The following is a 21,328-nucleotide window of genomic DNA, read 5'->3' on the forward strand; positions in this document are numbered from 1 at the left end:
ATGGTACCCCTTCATCTCCTCATTTGGAGAAATAGATGGGACTGCAGCCACATCGTCAGACGGATCAGGCAGCACGGGTTCCTCTGGTACGTCGGGCTCCATGGTTTCTGATGAGTAGCCATCTGGGTCATCATCATCAACATCATCATCATCATCCCCGGAGGTGGATAGTGGTGAGGGTGGTCGAACATTTCCTCCAAACTGTGAAGAAGTATTCTTACTGGGAAGTGGGTGGTCCAACAGGTCCGCTTGAAGTGAAACAGACCTCAAAGTCAGTGCCTCCCTTTGAGGGAGTTGAGTAGTCTGTAAACAAACCGACTTCATCTTCATACTTGCCTTTCCCGGTGCAGCTGGCCAATCGGCCTGCAGCAAGACTGATCTCTGTAAAGTAATAGGAGCAGTAGTCTGTACTGCCGATTCCTTCAATACTCTCGGGGTACGTGGTTCTCCTCTCTCAGATAGCCACAGCTGGAAGAGAGAGTACTCCTCTGGGGAGACAGTGCAGGTAGTGCGCCATCCTCCCTGTGGCAAAAGTCCCGTTGTTGGAGTTGAGGGGCAAGTTATAGACGGAGTTTTCGGGACTAGATTAGCATCTGTGAATCCCTGAAATGTATATGTCGAGGGTGTAGTCTCTTCTGACCGAAGCATACGGTGGAGAGTATCTTCTTCATCGGTGTCCTGTGCAGGGGGTCCAACCTCACAGTCAGGGTCATGGTATGGTGTTGGTTCGAGTTCTTCATCATGGATTACCGCCACTGTATCGAACTGTCTCGCGTCGACATCGAGACCTGTCTCGAATGCCAGTTCCTCAGCGTACTCGTCCAGTACATAAATGTTCGAGTCCCCCTCTGATGTCGAGATCGCCATCGACCTCGAGGTTGAGGTCGTTGTTGGAAGAGACGCTGAAGATGTCATCGGTATATTCCTCCCCGACGCCGGCTCCAATGTTGGAGGCTTCACCATAGTCATCTCCGGTATCAATGATTTTCCCGTTGTCGATGTCGAAGCCGGTTTGTGCTTCTTTGTTGATGCCGATTTCTATGTCGATGACGCTGGTCTGCGGCCGGATGCCGAAGCCGCTTTCCAAGTCGACGGTTCTGCTGATGTGCATCTTGCTGGTAATGGACACTGATTTGGAGTAGGGGCAGGCGAGAGTGATGCCGCATGGCGCCGTGGACTCTGGTAGGTCTGGAGTCCTGACGGGGAAGGCGTCCCCTCGGCGTCGATCACGCACTCCTTCGCACGGTGTCTCTTAATTCTCTTCTCTTGAGGCTCCGTGTCCCGCGTTGTACTCTCTGTTTTTGAACCGGGGTCCCTTCTGGTCTCTTAAAAGCTCCGGATGTAGTCGCAGTTGAAACTTTAGGTGCTGATGAGCCCGACATCGACTTTTTCGATGTCGAAGCAACTACGCCAGTGTCTGCTGATGACGCGGACTTTGAGACTTTAGACTGCGACATAACAGGTCTCGAGTCAGAGGCCCCACGATGTTTATTCTGCAATGCCTGCTCCATTAACGTCACTTTAAGGCAAGCCGCTCTGTTCTTCAGAGTTTGCTTATTGAAGGTAGAGCATACAGAGCAGTTAGAAATATTATGGGCCTCTCCGAGACAGAATAGGCATATCTCATGCCTGTCTGTGGATGGGATTTCCCCCCAGCAATCACAGCACCTTTTAAAGGTGGTTTTCTCCCTCGGTACCTGTTTGACGAGGCTCATGGCGAGTCAAGCAAGTTATCCATAAGTCAAGTTGAATCATTTACCAAAGAGAAGTCCATTGTCCGTTCTGAATCGTTTGTTAGAGATAGTCATCGTCCGTTCCGAGTCTTTCGCCAGAGAGAGTCGTCGTCCGTTCCGCGTCTTTTCCCAAGAATTTCTTTTTCTTTAATGTAATCAGTTCGCCTTAGCCAAGGATGGTCCGTAAAGGTTAGTCAAAGTCCGTGCCAGTCGTATAAATTCAATAATAATCTTCTCTGAGGAGCAAAGTTTTCCGAAGATGTGATCGCATTGGCGGTCAACAAGAAACTGAGGAAAGGGGACGCCTAACCGCCGTTTAAGGGTACTGCAGCCACGCGCTGCCGGCGGTTGGGCATCGCGAGGAGCTAGAGAATTCTATCCGAAGTATGGTCTGCGCAGGCGCAGAACCCAGTCCTTATGGATGTTGGAACCACTATCCAGATCAAAATACAAACTCTCCAGTCTTTTAAAAGTAGGCGTAGATGTATGTATTATCTTCCACAAGCACTGTGCTGCCCTGGAAATAACTAAAAGAACCAGTAAGGCTACTGGTTGTGAGACTGCGACTTGACCATGAAACTGTAAACAGGGTCATCAATAGTCGCCAGTTGAGAATTTAAGTCTAGACCCAACATGTCAGCCATCTCCTTTATATGTAGATGGTAAGCTTTCATCTCCTCAGTAGGAGAAGCATGAGTGACAGGAGGGACATCGGTGGGTGGGTCCGCTAGAGCAAGGATCCTCAACGTTGGGCCCCCAGATGTTCTTGGACTTCAACTCCCAGAATCCCCAGCCAAAGGCCACTGCAGCTGAGGATGCTGAGAGCTGAAGTCCAAGAACATCTAGGGGCCCAACGTTGAGGATCCCTGCACTAGAGCATCCAGGTCATCAGGATCCGATTCAAAATCTGAAGAACCATGGTGGTCAGACAGAGACCATGTACGTGACGTAGGGATGAACGTCTGAGTCTCATTAGATGTGATAGCTGGAGTAGGATATAGTGACTGAGTCTGAGTCTCCACAGAAGATCCCTTTGGTCTAGGCTCAAGGACCACAGCCTGCATGGTGGAGGACACCAATGAGTGCGTAGGCGGTAATGAACACGTCTGAGTAGCCATTAACTTGCTCTGCAAAACTGGCCTACTTGGAAGAGTAGAGGCATCTCCACTAGCCAAGGAATGAACAGGCTGAAAATGAGCAAAGATTAAGGTTAATAGATAATAAGACTTAGATTGTGTTGTCTTCCATGGTCTGTTGTCTTGGAAGTCATAGGGGAATCCTAGGAAGGAGACCCCAAGGCAGCAGAAGCTAGGGTAGCACCAGCAGTAGACTGATGAGAAAAACCACATGAATGCCAAGATGATGTGCTCACCAAGTGGGCAGCAGACAATGCATAGCTCAACTGGTGGTTGCAGAGTAGTAGACTGTTCCACAGCAAGGGCAGGCCCACTGGGTGCTTCTGCACTTTGTAGAGGAAAACCTTTAAAAGTTGTCATGGACAGCGTGCTGGAATTGGAGAGAATGGGCCATAGTGGGGTCCAATGCAGTATTTCTATCCTCACTCTCATCTTCAGCATAGAAGGTTGGTGATGGCAGCTAGCACCAAGGGGTTGTATGCTTCGATGTCGACAACACTGGTGTATTTAAGGTGGATGCCGGCGCATGGCTGACATCAGGAAATGTAAAAATCAGAGTCTTTGGTGTTGAGGGCACGTCATGATGTCGATCCATTGGTGTCGATGGGGCAGAAAACAGGGCTGGGGTTGGTGCCAGTGATAGTGAGCTTGCCCTTGATGTCGAAACCCTCAGCGCTGACAGTCGATCGGTATTGAGAGCGTCTCTAGTCCTCTGAGTCTTTGAGCATTCCCCATCAACACTCCTTGCCCTCTATGTCAAGATTCTCAGCGTTTATGGCTGTTCGATGTTGAGGGTCAGCCTAAACTTCGGGGTCTTTGCGTGTTCAGGGTCAATGTCTTGTAGACTGAATGGTAAGGGGGTCCAAGGCCCAATCAGATCAACAGTCTTAGCCTTCTTAAGTTTCTGAGTCAAAGTGGAATCCTCTGTCAATGACTGTTTTCCTTTGGACTTTGAACGTCCAGCAGAAGCGCTCCCATGTAAAGTGCCGGGAGACTTAGGGCTCTTGAAGGTTTTCAGTGTTGAAGCCGATGCTGAGGATTGTTTAGATGGACCAGCCTTCAGCAATGTTGAACCCAATTTCAATGTCAAAGGGCTCAATATGGCATTGTAAATCGAAGCACATAGCCAAAGAGCCCAATTCTTCCACGTCTGCTTCAAAAAAGACAAATCTTACACAAAGACACATTATGCCCTTAGTCTAGGCAAATAAGGCAAAAATCATGGAGGTCTTTTGAGGGGAGTTTGGTGTTACAGCCCTCACACCTCTTGAAGGTCTTTTTTTCTGACAGTCATAATCCTTAGCTGTCATCTTATTCCATTCCGAAGTCAGTAGCACCGTTGTGGTAGTCAAGCCGATCCAAGGTCAATAACTGAAAAAATACAGTCTTAAATAAATAAATAGTGAACTCAGAAGAAGAACTTAACCGATGAGGAGCGACAGCACAAGGTCTGTTCACAGTGGCAGTTGGAAAAGAACGGAAGAACATGGCATCTGGCCCGCCTTTCAATAGCATGCTGTAGGTGTGGAAGCAAAATTGGTCGCCTCGAGGAGCTGCGGCATTCTACTGTGAGGATCCTGTGCAGGCACAGTACCCATTCTTATTTATCTCAGTGGATCACAATCCAGAAATGTTACATTTTTTGCCTCAACTGAGTTACTTTGGAGCAGTTTGGTTCATAAATTACAGCAACTTTTTATGGCCATTTTCAGCAAATTACATGTTACATAAACAAATTATAACTTGGGAATAGTTATAATATTCCCAACTATTTAAGCAATAGTTTGCTTAAATGTTTTATTCTAGTGGAGTGTGAATAAAATTTTAAATTTTCTTTTGATTTCTTTTGGAAGACATGCAAAATCATCAATGGCTAAAACAAATACAGAACAAGTAGGAAACATTGTTGACTTCAATAACATAATTGACAACAGCATTTCACTTTTGAGGTACTCACCTGTTTTGTCATAAGAAGGAGGAGACTTTTTCCTGACAAATTTTTGATCACTATCAGTTTGAAATTTCATGCATGTCCTTTTATGGCAGCTTAATTGTGATTCAACTGTTTGAAATTCAGTTTTTTCCTCTGCACCTGTAGCAGAAAATCAATACAAGCACGTAGACTTTTTTTTAACCTGTGTCAGGTAAAGAACAAGGATGTATTATCTAATATCATTACTAATTTTGCACTTAATATGTTATTATTTTAAATATTGTATATATTATATATGTATTTATGTGCATAATTTGCATTTTTACTCAGGTTATGCTGATGATCTAAAAACAGGTTTTGTGCAGGAGGGAAATCAAATTCCAACTAAGAGCCAGTGAGCTGGCCTCTTATTTTCTCCACATGATTGTTCCCATATACCAGGCTGTGCAGAGAAATCTCCATGTGAAATGAGCTGAACACAGATGAAGCTCACAAAAGTAATATCTTCAGCCTTAGCAACACATCATCTTTAACGGTTTCTGGGTTCGTAGATTCTGGCTGCTATGCACAAGCCAATTCATACTGAGGTTTCTCTGTACAATCTGATAAAAGGAGATATCACAGAAAGGAACATCTCTCATGTCAAAACCAGCCTTAAAAGTGCATTAAGCAAATCAAGCAACCATATCTCACAAATAAAATCACAATGGAACTTATTTCAAAATAATGTATTTTGGATGAAGATGCAAAGCAAATCACACAATAGAATACTTAGATGTCTTGCTCTGTCTTTGTATATACCTTCTGCACAGAAGCAGCAGTCTGGTCTGGAGTTGAGAAGAAGAAACATGTGATCATTTTTTAGCCTACTTTCTGAAGGGAAGAAGGCTTATGAGATCACCATATCTGCCCATGTATCCCCCTCTAATGACCTCTGCATTTACAATCTGTAACAAACCAAATTCACATCAGGTCCTAGGAGACCCCAACAGAGGTGTTTTTGTTGTTGATTTGCCATGTTGCTTCAATACGATGGCCACTCAAGGTACAGGAAATACCTCTGTCATTCATGTGCTGACAGTAGGATACAAATCAAATCACAGCACAAGAGAAGAGGTAAGAGTCATGTTAAAAGAAATGGGAAGTGGCTCAATTAACACTACTCAGAAGAACTACTGGTTTTCTGAATGCAAAGTGAATATGGGTAAGGGGTGAAAAGGGGCAGAGCCAACATAAACATTTTGCACTCCAGTCTAAAGACTGTGGAGCAGACCACTCCAATATCCTCGCTCTTACTGATATAGGCTTCTAGCAGCTAAGAATTATAGCAAAGAGATCTCCCCTTCCACACAAGTAGGAAAGAGCTGTTCAGCACTGGTCCATTTGCTTTGCAAAGGATTCATGATGGCTATTGCAGCATATACACAAAATGGGAACAAGCTGCCTCTGGCAACTAAATTCATTTGACATTAAGCAGCAGGCCAGAGTGATCACATTAACATCAGTGGCTACTTACTAAATGTGTTTAGCATCAGAACGTTAGTTATTGGTCAAAACACGCAGGAGGAAAGTTAAACATAAATTTTATAAATAAATACAATTTAAGAAGCTTTCTCTTCCAAAGTATAATACAAAGTATAAGAGCCAGTGTGGTGTAGTGGTTAGAGTGCTGGATTAGGACTGGGTAGACCCGAGTTCAAATCCCCATTCAGCCATCAGACTAGCTGGGTGACTCTGGGCCAGTCACTTCTCTCTCAGCCTAACCTACTTCACTGGGTTGTTGTGAAAAGAAACTTAAGTATGTAGTACACTGCTCTGGGCTCCTTGGAGGAAAAGCGGGATATAAAATGTAAAAATTAAAAAAAATGTAAAAAAATAAATAATAATGTGTAATAAATTTAAATCATACACGAAGCTAATTTTAAAATATGTGGAGAGGACCTATGTATTGCAGGACCCCAGGGGAAAGTGCAATGTATATCTGAGATTAATTCATTGCCATGAGGTCTTTGTTCTGGCAAATACAGTTTTGCCCCCATTTGCAATGTATTTATTTTTATTTATTTATTTAGCATATTTTTATACTGCCCAAAACTTATGTCTCTGGGCGGTTTACAAGTCCTCAAACAAAGTATTTTATTTGAAAATAAAGCAGTACATTTTCAGAAACATCAGTGGTATGAGGGATAAACTATATCTTACCCTGTGGTGACCCCCACAGCTAGGACAGGGGCCAAAATTTGCTTCCCCTCCTCAAACTATATCCCTTTTGTCCCACATAACTCAATTTAGTGTGTATGTGCACGCACATGCACATATACACACCAACACATTTTGCACATAAAAATCTGACTCATCTTGCATAACCTTTGCACAATTATATAAAGTGTGTCAGAGATTTGAGAAGATTTTTTTCAAAATCTCTGAAGAATTTAAGGATTTTTTTTTTTGTGCCACATATAGCTATTTAAAAATGCTTTGATTCCATTCCCAGTCTAAACCTATCTATTATACTTTCCTTCACCATCAGTGGAAATATCAGTTGATACATCAATAATATAGCTAGGTTCATCATAAAAAGAAGCCACAGAGAGGTCCTTTTTCCTCATATCTTTCAGCTCAGAGGATTCCATGCTCCTGTGTAGATCCCACTGAGCCATTTCAGTGGGCTGACAAACAATTGGTTTGGGTCTTTTCTTAAGAATTCTTGAGAAACTAAAAATGAAAAAAAAAAATCTGAAGACAATTCTACAGGATACCTTTATCATATAAAAGCAATGTTTACATGGCAGCTTCAGCTGCACACAGGAATGTGCAGCAGTGATGTGGAAATGCATCATATTAAAACATCACTTTAGCTAAGGGAATGTATCATATTTAATTTAAAATATCACATTCGTTAAGGATATGGTCCTAAAGAATATGAATTTTTAGTTGAAACAAAGCAGAATTAGATTTCGTGGAAAAATAAGGTTGCTTACCTGCAACAGGTGATCTTTCTGGTGATCCATGTTCACTTACAACTTGAGTTCTGCACCTGTGCAGTAACCCCCACTGAAGAATTCCAAGCTCCATGAGGCATTCTTCAGGTCTGCCAAATTGCACGTGTGACATGACCATTATTTTCAGTGGGAGAGCACCTTTCTCCTCATTTCCTGATTGGCCGCTGTAATGAGCTAAGAATATGATTGGTGGTGTCAAGTAAGTCATTATTACTGTGGCAGTATCCTGGCAGTGGGGTAGGCCAGGTAGTTGTTGTGAGTGAATATGGATCACCAGAAAGATCACCAGTTACACATAAGCAACCTGTTTATCTTAAAGGTGATCCATGTTCCCTCACAACTTGGGTGATTAGCGAGGTCACCTAGATGGTGGTGAATGCTAGGACACATTTAAAGCACCTTCTTTAGCACCGCCCAACCAAAGTTGGCCTCCATTGCTGAGCAGATGTCCACAGCATTGTGTTTGACAAAGGGCAGATCTGTTGACCACATGGCTGCTTTACAGATGTCTTTCATGCTGATGCCTGACATTTAGATTGTGGACCACCCAGAGACTTCTGTATGGACAATATAGAAATGTAACAAACAAACAAACAAAAATTGGCCACTGACATGGTCACAGCTCTAGCAGAATGTGCCTGGAGCTTTGAGGCAGGCTTTACCCCCTGCTGGTTGTAGCATATAAAGATAAATTCTGTCTGCCAGTGAGACAGTTTCTGTTTCGAAATAGCTTGCCCTTGATTCTCAACCTTATAGGAAACAAAAAATTTGTGAGATTGTCTAAATGCTTTTGTCCTTTCCATGTAGTATAGGAGAGACCTCCTGACATCTAACAAACGCATAGATTTCTCCAGAGGAGAGGAAGTGTTTAGGAAGAATGTGGATAATATAATGTCCTGACTTAGGTGGAAGTTAGAAACTATTTTGGGTCTGTCCTCAGAATGACTATCTGGATAAGTATATGAATACAAATGCGACTAATATTTATATACCACTTTTCAACAAAAGTTCCTAAAGCAGTTTACATAAAGAAATAAAAATAAAGATGGCTCCCTGACCCCAAAGGGCTCACAATCTATAAAGAAACATAAAACAGACACCAGCAACAGCCACTTCAGGGATGCTGTGCTGGGGCTGGATGGGGCCAGTTGCTTTCTCCCTGCTCAGAAAAGAGAATCACTTTTCAATCACTTTCCTCTCTGCTCAGTTAGCAAAGGGCCTCTTAGCTCAGCTGTCTGGAAGACAAAAATACCAATTCAAACAGTCAGAGAGGATAGACTATAACAAGTATTTTAGATATACTCCTAAACATCAATACAACCACAGACATAGATAACAACAAAAGACCAAGCCTCAAGACCAGTCCAAGCAGACTGTTTGATGCTTTGGACCAGGTGTGATCAATGTCAGTGTCAGTGTAGAGGTCGTTATTGGTGTCAGTGTCGATGTTGGCAGTGCGCCCAGTATTGAGGGATGAACGCTTTGACATTCTTCCTGCACAGTCGAAGGAGAAGGAGTATGAGGAGATAGCCGAGGTGTCAACATCATCGTCAGTTTCAACGCTGGCAATGTCGATGTCGAGGATGCTGATGGTCTCAATGTCAACGATGACATGTAGTGATGCTTGGAACTCGATGAGCCCGACAGCTCATGTTTGCACTTCTTATGGCAATGGCATTGAACAGCCTTGTCTACTGATTCTGCTTTTTTAAAGGTTGAGTCTCCTTGTTCTTTATTAGAAGAAGCTCAAGATGCCGAGGCAATGGAATCCCCCAAAGTCACCCTTCCTGCACAGTCGAAGGAGAGGGAGTATGAGGAGATAGCCGAGGTGGCAACATCATCGTCAGTTTCAACATTGGCAATGTTGATGTCGAGGATGCTGCCCTGAGGGGCAGTTGGCTGACATCAGTGCTGTCAATGTCAAAGGAAGTGGTGATTTTTGGCACTGGAGTCAGTGGTCTGAGAGCAGTTTTGCAAAGTGCCACATGAAAAATGAAGTTCCCTGTTTTTCTTAGTTTGCCTCGAAAAATCTCAACAAATTTTGCAGGATTTTACGTTGTGACCCTCCTTCTAGGCAGATTAAGCATTCGTCGTGCCTGTAAGAGGATGGCAAAGTATTTCTACAAACTTTTTTAAGAAGAGAAGAGTACGGAGAAGTATACTTACAAACTTTTAAAACATTTTAACATCCATTAGACCAACAGAAAGGGGCAAGATGAAGGAAAAAACAGAAAACAGACTGTTGTTGAAGCCAGAAAAATCACCAAAAAGAACAAAGCAGAAACGAAATCCAGAGAATAAGCCATAAAACTGTCTGTATTCAAAGTCAAAGAATCAAGAAAGATTTTATATCACAGGAACTGGATGAGATGGAGCAAGTCCTTTACGATGCGAGCAGTGTGGCCATTGAGAAGGAACTGAAGAGAAAGGTGCTCTCCCACTGAAAATAACAGTTGTGCCACACACGATTCAGCAGAGCTCAAGAGCACCTCATGGAGTTTGGAATTCTTCCGCAGGGGATCAGAACCCAAGTTGTGAGGGATCATGGATCACCTTAAAGATCACTGGGTTTTCCAATCCCATGTTTCTCCTATAAATGTAATGTATGGGGCGGGGGCACTTACAGGCAGGAACTGATTGGCAGGTCAGATACTTAATTCTTCCTCCACCTACTAATTCTCCACACCAAATGCCTCTCCCCTTGTCCCTTCTTAATTACGCCTTCAGACAAGCTCAAAATCAGAAGTAACCCAGGCTAAGAGGGAAAATAGCTATGGGGAAAGCACTAGTAGGAATGGCCAAGAACATGAGATTAAGCATTCACCCTCCCTCCAATTTTCTTTTGTAAATGGTCCCCCACCCCACTGTTCCTGTTATTCTGGAATACTACTTTGGAGATTAATTTGCTGAGCTTGTTCCACCCTAAGTTTTAACTTTAGGTAAATGTATAATATAATAAATGAGAGCCAGCGTCAGGGGCATAACGAGGCTGGAGTGGGCCCAGAGACAAAATTTTAAAATGGGCCCCTCGCTGATACACACACACTCACTTCACATGTGACTTGCCTCTGGGGGGCCCCTCGAGGCGTGGGGGCCCCCAGGCAGCCACCTCCCCTTGCCTAATGGTAGTTACACCCCTGGCCAGCGTAGTGTAGTGGTTAGAGTGCTGGACTAGGACCAGGGAGACCCGTTCAAATCCCCATTCAGCCATAATACTAGCTGGGTGTCTCTGGGCCAGTCACTTCTCTCTCAGCCTAGCCTACTTCACAGGGTTGTTGTGAAAGAGAAACTTAAGTATGTAGTACACCGCTCTGGGCTCCTTGGAAGAAGAGCGGAATATAAATGTAATAATAATAATAATAATAATAATAATAATAATAATAATAATGATGATGATGATGATGATGAAAGTATTGCTTAAGAGAAACAATTCTGCTTTAACAGAAACAATTCTGATTCCTAGGGCTGGCTTAGAGTCTACTGTATAAGAATTGTGAATCTGAATACTTTATCATATAGCCATTATTATTGTTGTGGCTGTTGTTATAAAAATATTTATATACCACTTTTCAACAAAAAAAGTTCTCAAAGTCATTTACATAGCAAAATATATGAGAAAATGGTTCACTGTCCCCAAAGAGCTAAAGGTTCTAAAAAGAAACACAAAGGAAACATCAGCAACCACCACTGAAGAGATGCTGTGCTGGGCTGAACAGGGACAATTGCTTTCCTCCTGCTGAATCTGAGTCACTGATTTAAAAAGGTGCTTCTTGCTCAATTAGCAGAGGTCAAAGAAATTGGAGCAGAGGATGGATGGCTGATGCATACGACTATTAGGCTCATCCCGTACAGATGTGATCCATCCCTGTGCTGAGCAATTTATATGCAATCACTATTACACTCAATCAGACTTTTTGTACTCCACTGCAAACAATGAAAAATAAGAATACAAAGATCTTAATTCTGCACCCATGGTTCCTGCACATTACTTGCTGGTTATAAGCAGAGGGAGGAGAGCTGATCTTGTGGTAGTAAGCATGAATTGTCCCCTTTGCTAAGCAGATTCTGCCCTGGTTTGCATTTGAATGGAAGACATATGTGAGCACTGGGGCCACCCTGGGAAGAGCACCTGCATGCTTCCAAGCAGAAGATTCCAAGTTCCTTTGGAAGTTCCATGCAGAAGATTCCCAAGTTCCAGAAAAGGAGTGCCAAACCAGTTCCATGCACATCCCTACACCCTATTGGAGTGTGTGGCGGGTTCACCCAGGCATTTCATGTGGCTACTATAAGCCCAATAGTTATATAAATCATTTTTATACTAGGAATATGCAAAATTAAGGCTCTATAGCCTGGTTTGGAAAATCAAGCACAAATCAAGAATGAGCTGTGAGTATGTACATTTACTCAGAAGAAGTGAGAGAGCCACTTTGCATCTATCAGCCTTACTATAGACCAACCTTCATCTGGTTCTTCCCCTCTAGGAACTGAATCCATTTGAAACCATTCCACCTGGCTGCACCAGAGAGACAGGTCCCCTCCACCAGCCTGGCTATAGAGAGCTATGTTTATTTGCAGCCATTTCACCTGCAGCTAGCCAAGTCCCCTCCGTCAGAGATGTTGATGGTTACAGTAGAAGTTTGAATGTATTTATTCAGTTTTATCAATACTGCAACCCATTTTGGTAACTCAGGTTGAAAAGTGGAGTACCAATCTAAACAAATTCTTGAACCAATAAACCACAATTTGTTGGATTGTCTGAACTAGGCCTATGCTTTTAACCTTTACAAAATAAAACAGGAGCAATATAAATTACATACACATAATCAACAGCCATTTTTTCATCTGTTTTTTTTCCTTTGGGTTCTCTTGCAGATTCTGCCCTGTAAACTGCTGTGCGAAGAACAGAAGGAAACTCAGAAGGAAATGACTGGAGAAGAAAAGTCAGGAAGAATATGTTAACTTTAGTATGTCAAACCTAAAACCGACTGGGTACAATAAGATGTTACAGAAACTGAAGTAGGTCACCTACTGCATACTACAGTATACTTTGTGTACTTTTCTAAAGTAAGCATGCACAGCTTATTCAACACTTGATAAAACAGCAAAACATTTTATCACAATTTCAAAAAATTACTGTATTTTTCGGACCATAAGACGCACCTGACCATAAGACGCACACCCGGATTAGGGGCCGAATCAGCCCAAGATACTGCCGACGACGACGACCGCCTGCCCGCCCGGATTAGAGGCCGAATCGGCCCAAGCTACTGCCGCCACTGCTGCCGACCGCCCGGATTAGAGGCCAATTCGGCCCAAGCTATTGCCGCCACTGCCGCCGACCGACCGCCCACCCTCCCAGCTGCCCGAGTCCTCACCACCTTCAGGGACCCGCAATTGGAGAAGGAGAGAGGAGCTCGCAAACAGAGCTCCTCTCTCTGCAAAGCCTCGGCCCGAACTGGTGCTTTGGGTGCAAAGGACGCCTGGGAGTTCCGAAGAGCGTCCTTTGCGAGGCTTTGCAGAGAGAGGAGCTCTGTTTGCGAGCTCCTCTCTCCTTCTCCAATTGCGGGTCCCTGAAGGTGGTGAGGACTCGGGCAGCTGGGAGGGCGGGCGGGCGGCGGCGGCAGTACCTTGGGCCGATTCGGCCCCTAATCCAGGCGGGCAGGTGGGCGGCGGCCGCGGCGGCAGTAGCTTGGGCCGATTCGGCCCCTAATCCGGGCGGGCGGGCGACAGCATTCGGACCATAAGATGCACCCTCATTTTCCCCCCACTTTTTGGGGGGGAGTGCATCTTATGGTCCGAAAAATACGGTATATTTGCAATCAGAAAAGCCAAATAATTATTTTAAAACATTTAAGCTGTGAGTCTCTGGATTTTTTTTTAAAGAGTCCATTAGTTTCACAAAAGAGCCAAAGAGCTATTTTCATATATCGTCGTATATTGTCCACCCAAGGTCTACCACAACGTTCTTAACTCATATGTCAAATAAACATATATTTATATTTAGATATTTATACACATAAGAGGTATATATCTTGTGAAAATAAAATAGCCCAGTTCAAGCCCAACCCAGTTCAAGAGTCATAGCACTGGCAATATGTCCCTTTGGCTTAGTTCAAATCCTGTTCCCTCAGATGATCTCTATGAGGGCTTCTTTGAGAAAAAGGGGAAGAGGTGGAGCTGCTGCTGCTAACCAACCCTTGCACAGGAAAAATGTCCTGAGCCCAAGATTTTCTGTAACAATAAGAAAATATAAGGGTTGTACCAACAAGTGGCACAGAGGGGAAATGCTTGACTAACAAGCAGAAAGTTGCCAGTTCGAATCCTCACTGGTATGTTTCCCAGACGATGGGAAACACCTATATCAGGCAGCAGCGATATAGGAAGATGCTGAAAGGCATCATCTCATATTGCGTGGGAGGAGGCAATGGTAAACCCCTCCTATAAGCTACCAAAAGAAAACCACAGGGCTATGTGGGCGCCAGTGGTCAAAATCGACTTGATGGCACACTTTACTAGCAGCAACAAGATTAGAGTTGGACAGCTACCTCCCTTATTTAGCACAAAATGTTGCAGTAGCCTTTGTGGGATATGGCCCTCTTTGTTCCACAACAGAGAATGGGCTATGTGTCCTTTCTTAAATGTACTGGGTGATTTCCTGACTAAATTTTCTTGAGGAAGTCCCATTGAAATTAAAAGACCAAGTTAGGCATGCCTAACTAGTATTCTTAATTTCAATGGGACTTTTGAGTAAATTTAGTCAAGAAGTCAGACACTGGTTTTAACTTAAGTACACATACCACTTATGCATGAAACACCTGTCAATAAATTTATTTATTTTTACCGAATATCAGGAAATATAAATAATTTAATGAAATCTCAATAATTTTAAATAAAGTAAGACTATCACAAGTCATTAGAGACCATTCAGTGAGGTGATCTAATCATATAATTCCATGTTAAATTTTACAGGACAAACACTGCTTTGTGTTTCAGCAGTTAAGTGGCATTCTATATTTGGCAAAGAGGTGATGCTATTTAACACATTTGTATACCGCCCAAAACGCAAGTCTAGCTTTGTTTCATGCAGTGATCCCTCTAACAGGGATTCCCATGTGCTGTTGACTACAACTCCCAGAATCCCCAATTGTAATGGCTTTTGCTTGGAGATTATGGGAGTTGTAGTCAACAGCATCTGGGAATCCCTGTTAGAGCGAACACTGGTTCCATGATATTAATTAATCATGCTTGTTGGTTACTAATTAGGTCATAAATGCAATACATTAAGGCTAAAAAAATCACCAGTTAACAAATAACTGCTACTCGACATTAAATTACAAATCATGAACTCTCTCACTAGTGGACTCTCATCTTCTTCAGTACTGGAAGCTTTCTCAGGCTTAACAAACTTTCCTTTCATCATATGCGGTACTTCTGCATCTTCTGGTCCAAGCTGAAGATGAGATACCAGGGTTTTTTGTTGCACTCTTGCCTTCTCCATCTGCGCTTCGTATCTTTGGTCCTAATTCCAAGACATTATCAGATAGTTCATGCAAAGATGGAAGCCTGTTTTCAGAGATGTTTTTGTTTCCAGAAGAACAGAATTTATAGCCCTTGTTTACAATGGCAACTCAAAAAACAAAAACAAAACTGGGATTTTTTCTCTCAGAATCTTGGGATGGATATATAGATAGATAGATAGATAGATAGATAGATAGATAGATAGATATATCCTAGTCATTCTCCTCGTGTGTGTGTGTGTCTGTGTGTGTGTGTATGACTAGGAGTTGACTTTTCAAAGTTTTATTTATGATAATTTTAATGTGTCTTTACATGATTTTTAGATTTTAGTTGTTGTTTGGTTAAACTGTAAACTGCCCTGGGATTATATATAGGGTGGTATAAAAATATGATAAATAAATAATTAAAATAGTAATTAATAAATAAGTAATAACTATGTCTTTACAAGTCACTTCTCCAGAACAAGCAGCCATATACTTATTCATAGTAACTTATGCAGCAATGAAACCATGAGATACCTTACTACAAACATGTTTTTCAAATACAATCATGTTATTATAGAAGTCTTTTATGAAAGAAAAACCTCCTTTGAACACTGAGGCTCTCCACAAGAGCAGTGTAGAGAGTTGAGGTGGGTTAAGCGGGGAGAGCGGGCTTAGCCTGCTCTCCCTACACATGAGCAAGCAGGAAGCCCTGGGCAGCCATATCGGCCGCCTACACGATTGCCTGCTCCATTACAGAGCTGGCAGGGGCTGTGGGGATCGGGGGCCACTCGGCCCCCGGAACACTTCAAAAATGCCTAAAAAATAAACTGAGTACCCCAGTGTGTGTGCACGCATGTGCGTAATTAACACATGGCACTTGGCAACTGGCAGATCCAACTTGAATCAAATCTGATCAGATTCAAGTTTGCATATTCAAGTTCAAATCGAATCTGGCTGCTTCAATTCGACCTTGAATTGAATTGCAAAAAATCGATTCATGCACATCCCTAGTGTTTTTACATAAATGAAAGCCTTAGAATCAACATGAGTGAATTAGAGTGCCGCCGACTAGCACTAGAAGAGAATATATACAGGCTGAAATCCAAAGATATTCTGCATGCAGAAACAGGTTCCTTTGTACAAACAGCAGCTATTTTCCTTGAGCAAAAACTCTCAATGAGAGAAATCACACTATATTCTGCAAATGTACAGAAGTATTATACAGCTAACAAACAGAGCTCGCACAAGAGCTTGCACCTGCAGTTGAAACGACGCAAGTCTGCCTCCCACTCATGGTCATAAGAAGGGCTGTCCAGAGCAAAGGTCCAACTAGTTCAACATGACCAACCAGATGCCTCTTGGAAGCCCACAAGCAGGAGATGAAGCCAATACCCCTCTCCTGCTATTGCTCTCCAGCAGGGACGTATCTAGGATAGGGCAGGCAGGGCACGTGCCCCGGGCATCACTTGAAGGGGGCACCATTTTTAAAAATTAAAATTTTTTTTAAAATTGGCTGCTGAAAACAAAATGGCCACTGCGCATGCTCAAATGGCCTCTGTGAAGCCCTAGGCCATGCCAGGCCTCGCAGAGGCCATTTGAGCATGTGCAGCAGCCACTTTGTTTTCAGCAGCCATTTAAAAAAAAAAATTTTTTTAAATGGCCACCACACATGCTCAAATGGTCCCTATGAGGCCATAGAGGCCAGCAGGGGGAGGGGGAACCTTTGCAGACACCCCCCCCAACAGCCTTTAGGAAGCCCCCCGAAGGGGCTACATGTTAAAAAAAATTAATATGTCACAGTACACATATTCAGTTTGGCACTATGTACAGAGAATCAGGGCTTGTGAATACTGAGCTGAAGCTTATGAGCTAGGATTGTATTCATTTGCTCTTAATTTGATACTTGTGATAAGTGAGTTAAATGTGATGTCTTAATAATATGGCTATTAATGGTGAGTTTGTCTTTGAATCAGTGTGAAATCCTTAGTATTAGAGAGCCCCTGGTGGCGCAAGAGCCCCTGGTGGCGCAGTGGTAAAACTGCCGCCCTGTAACCAGAAGGTTACAAGTTCGATCCTGACCAGGGGCTCGAGGTTGACTCAGCCTTCCATCCTTCCGAGGTCGGTAAAATGAGTACCCAGAATGTTGGGGGCAATATGCTAAATCATTGTAAACCGCTTAGAGAGCTCCGGCTATAGAGCGGTATATAAATGTAAGTGCTATTGCTATTGCTATTAGTATTAAGGCCCACTGGGAGTTTCTTGCTCGCTTTCTCTCATTTTAACTGTCTTTCTGAAATACTAGGATATATTCCAAGCAGTGACACAGTTTACTCTGCATATCCTTTAATTATTTTCAGAGTATCTGGGAAAAGTTAAATTCTCCATTTATTTTTAAAACTTATGTAATAGTGATGCTATAATGCATAGTAGAGAATTAGACAGGCACTTCTGTTTAGTTTTCCAAGTACACCTCCACATAGTATTTGGGTATTCCATAAGCCCCAGTATCCTGAAATTTGTAGTTTTCCAGCATTTTTTGGTCTAGCTTTGTCCATTGCTAAATAGTTTTTGAAATATTAAAAGATTAATGAGCTTAACTTGTATTTTTCAGCTGATATTAGGGTAAAGTTATCTAAAAGATGGGTGTCAGATGTTTGGACAAGGGGCACAATTTCAGTGCTTGCCCTGGCGCTATTTTCTCTAGATACGCCTCTGCTCTCCAGCAACTGGTATTCAGAGAGGCATACTGACTGTCAGTGAATCTGGAGGTAGAGTACAGCCCTCATGACAAGTAGCCATTACCATTAACAGTCTTGTCTTCTATGAATTTGACTCAAAATCCGTTCTCTCCCCTGCAGGGATTTCTTTTGATTTTAAACGTCGTCAGCATCAGCAAGACAGGCGGCATTCAACAACAAATAAAGCCTCTCAAATGCCTGCAGCTTCTAGTTGCTGTGCAGCTGTACTTATTAGAAAGCCGCCTGTCGTGTCTTTTAACTGTGCTTCATCAGGGGAGACCCTCTGCCATTGGGGGCTGAGGTCAGTGCAGCCCGAATTACAACGTAGTATCTGGAAGGCAGCTTGCCTCCCTCTTCCACTTGTTTTGTTTATGTTATGTGTATAAACCACCTATATGCACAATAAACCATACAGGCGGTATTGCACGCAACTTAAAACTATCTAAAGCGCAATAAAAACATAGCCGTGGGTCAGGGTGGGTGGCACCTTAATGCTTTCTTCCCCACACCCTGTACGACCCGAAGAAATCTCTCACTCCCCTCACGATCCTCCTTTTTGTGTCTAGTTATGGCGGTTTTCTCCTTCCTTACAATTCCGACCAAGAGAGGGCGGCGGGGAGGGGGGACAGGGAGGGACGATGTGCTTGTTGCCTCTTCGTATGGAAACAAGTCCTTTCGGCCGCCGCCGCCGCACCCCCCTAGAAATGAGTGGGGTGGGGTCTGCCTTTCTCCTGCCCCGTAGGCAGAGCAGCTCACCATTTGCCCAAAGGTACCGCCTGACCCTCCTCCTGGAGGCAGGCGAGCGGGACCGTTATTCCAACAGCAAGCCTCTGTTCTGCTTCCCTCCCCCGCATCCCTTTCCCTTTGCCCGCACGGGATTGGCTGCCTAGCAGAGCGGGAGCGCGAATAATCGCCCGTGCCTCGTCGTGTTCCGGCAGGTCTCGGCTGCCTCACTCAGTGGCCGGCCTCTGAGCCTCCTTTTTCAGTCCAGTGTAAACTTCGCTGAAGGACCTGAGAGGGAATGGGCGCTCCCTACATTCCTGTAGCTTTTGGTGCTGCTCCCCTCAGTACTTGTACATCCTAAACCAAGAGGAATAATATTTGACGTCGTGGTGGAAGCAAGAGGTTTAGACCTGGACGTTATTTCTTCCAGGGCTGACTCAAACATTTTGGTATCTAGAGGGGAAATAACCAGAAGGCGACCACTTCCCCTCTTCACAACCAGGCACTTGAGGGGTGCAGCGGGGAGGGGTTGCCCCGAGCGATGGAAGCGACCACATCAATATTGCAAACAGTGATTACACACTAGTCAGCAGTAAAATGCTTCAGCTTGGCAGGATTGTTTTGAAAACCTAAAAGCTTGTACAACGCTCCTACAATGGGAAAGCACAGCTATTTTTTGGTGACCCACATGCAACGTTGTAGGAATAAAACACAAGGATAAAATCTGAAAAAGGCATCAGGATTGTGAAGGGCAGCTTGCTGACAGTGCAGGGACTGCGATGTCGAAACACAGGCAGTACGGTAGCACACTTAGTGGACTGGAGTGACACTCGTGTAGCGTGTAATCTGGAAAGCGCCAGCAAACTGCTTTTAAAACGTCCAGTTCGTATTGTTTGTTTGTTTTAAATGTGTCCAGTTCGTGAAATGCCCTACCCTGAGAGGTATATCTGATGCTGAGCCTCTACTGGTCCAGGTGAAAATCTTTTTATTTGTCCAGATCTTTTTAATGTCTGGCTGACATACAGTGACATAGTCCCACTGAAATTAATGGGATAAGTTAAAGTAAAGTTGTGCCATCGAGTCGTGTCGACTCCTGGCAACCACAGTCATGTGGTTTTCTTTGGCAGAATACAGGAGGGGTTTACCATTGTCATCTCCCACGCAGTATGAGATGTTGCCTTTCAACATCTTCCTATATTGTTCCTTCCTGCCCAATATAGGTGTTTCCCATAGTCTGGGAAACATACCAGCGGGGATTCGAACCAGCAATCTCTTGCTCCCTAGGCTTACTTCCTAGGTTACTTCTCCGCTGTGCCATTAGGTGGGGTAAGTTAGTTGTGATTAACCTGTCCTATTAAGGTCGATGGAACTACTCATGTATTTATTTATCTTATTTTTATACTGCCTGATATGTACATTATAACTTAAATACATCTTTACTTAAAAGATGTATCTTACTTAAAAGTAACTATGCTAGATTCAGTCAGTCTTTTTAATGGCTCTTGCGTGATGCTGATGAATATGCTTTTAGTGCAACTTGCTTAAATTGTAACTATTGGTTTTATTGTTGTAGTTTTAACATTGTTTGCAGCCCTGAGAAAATTTTTTTGAAGGATGGGAATTCTACCAATAAATAATGTTGGACTATGGTTTGCTGGCTTTTGTGGGTGGTCAAAATCTGCTAATAGAAAGGCCAGGCCAAGCTGGTTACTTTTGTTCTCTTAATATGTGGACATTCAACACTGATGACATGTGAATGTACCTTCTAGCATTTTTCAGATCTCAAACAAAATTGGCATGCCATGTACTTCTATCTCCTCCTTTTCTCACACCAAAGATCACTGCCTGAGGAAACCTCCCCCAACACACACACTCCTACCTTAGGCATAGAGCCAGTTCAGACATTACTTCCGACAACTGGCCCAACCACACATGATAGGATGCAACATGCATGTCCTTCCCCAATCTCAGCATGCCAGCCCAGGGGATGCCTTTCCTTAACTACATGGGGGAGTTCATCTGAACTATTCTTCTACACATGCTATAACTACTATTTGTAGTGCTTGTAGAGGAGTGGTCTAAACAAAACCCTACTCCCATATCAGAGGCAGAACCATAATTGTGCGCATGGGTTCAAAGAACCCGTGTGCAGCTGTTGGTGGGGCTGCCGCACAGCGCCTCTTCTCCCCTGCTGCCACCATGGGCATCCAGCAGCGCCCCTTCCCCACGCGGCACAATGTGTGACAGCCAGCTGTGAACAATGGGGTCTGGACAGCCTACCCAGAGAGCTGCTCTGTCAGGGAGGTTGCTGCCCCATGCATAGGGTGCAGGGGTGCCACCAGGTTGGGGGGGCAATGCCCCGAACACAGGCAGTCTCACTGCCCTCCCTATGCCACTGTCCCATAATATTAGGGAAAGATGCCACACAGCATGCTGGTAGCAGAGAAAAGGATATGTGCACTCACACCTTATCACATGTGGTTTGGCCTGAAGTATCATCTGAACTGTGGTCTGAAGCATCATCGGAATTGAAATATCTGAAGAATCATCTGAATTGGCCC

General features: G+C 43.7%; 1 protein-coding gene across 13 annotated transcripts in view; it reads right to left on the reverse strand.

The window, feature by feature from the left end:
* DNAH14 (dynein axonemal heavy chain 14) overlaps positions 1–18,910 on the reverse strand; it is a 477,343-nt gene extending 458,433 nt beyond the window's left edge. For 8 of the 13 annotated variants that reach the window (XM_053307858.1, XM_053307881.1, XM_053307895.1 and 5 more), the window contains exons 1-5: positions 18,109–18,205; positions 15,159–15,323; positions 12,622–12,731; positions 7,320–7,517; positions 4,827–4,960 (exon numbers count right to left, since the gene is read on the reverse strand). In XM_053307858.1, coding sequence (XP_053163833.1) covers positions 4,827–4,960; positions 7,320–7,517; positions 12,622–12,731; positions 15,159–15,323; positions 18,109–18,111 — 610 coding nt within the window. In that variant the 5' untranslated portion in view covers positions 18,112–18,205. Of the gene's footprint in view, positions 1–4,826; positions 4,962–5,603; positions 6,981–7,319; positions 7,518–12,621; positions 12,732–15,158; positions 15,324–18,108; positions 18,206–18,531; positions 18,670–18,800 lie in introns of those variants that run through there. The other 5 variants (XM_053307834.1, XM_053307849.1, XM_053307840.1 and 2 more) reach the window with 5 other exon arrangements.
* Between the last annotated feature and the right edge of the window lie 2,418 nt (positions 18,911–21,328).

The sequence above is a fragment of the Hemicordylus capensis genome, chromosome 1 (genome assembly GCF_027244095.1).
Source record: "Hemicordylus capensis ecotype Gifberg chromosome 1, rHemCap1.1.pri, whole genome shotgun sequence".
NCBI lineage: Eukaryota > Metazoa > Chordata > Lepidosauria > Squamata > Cordylidae > Hemicordylus > Hemicordylus capensis.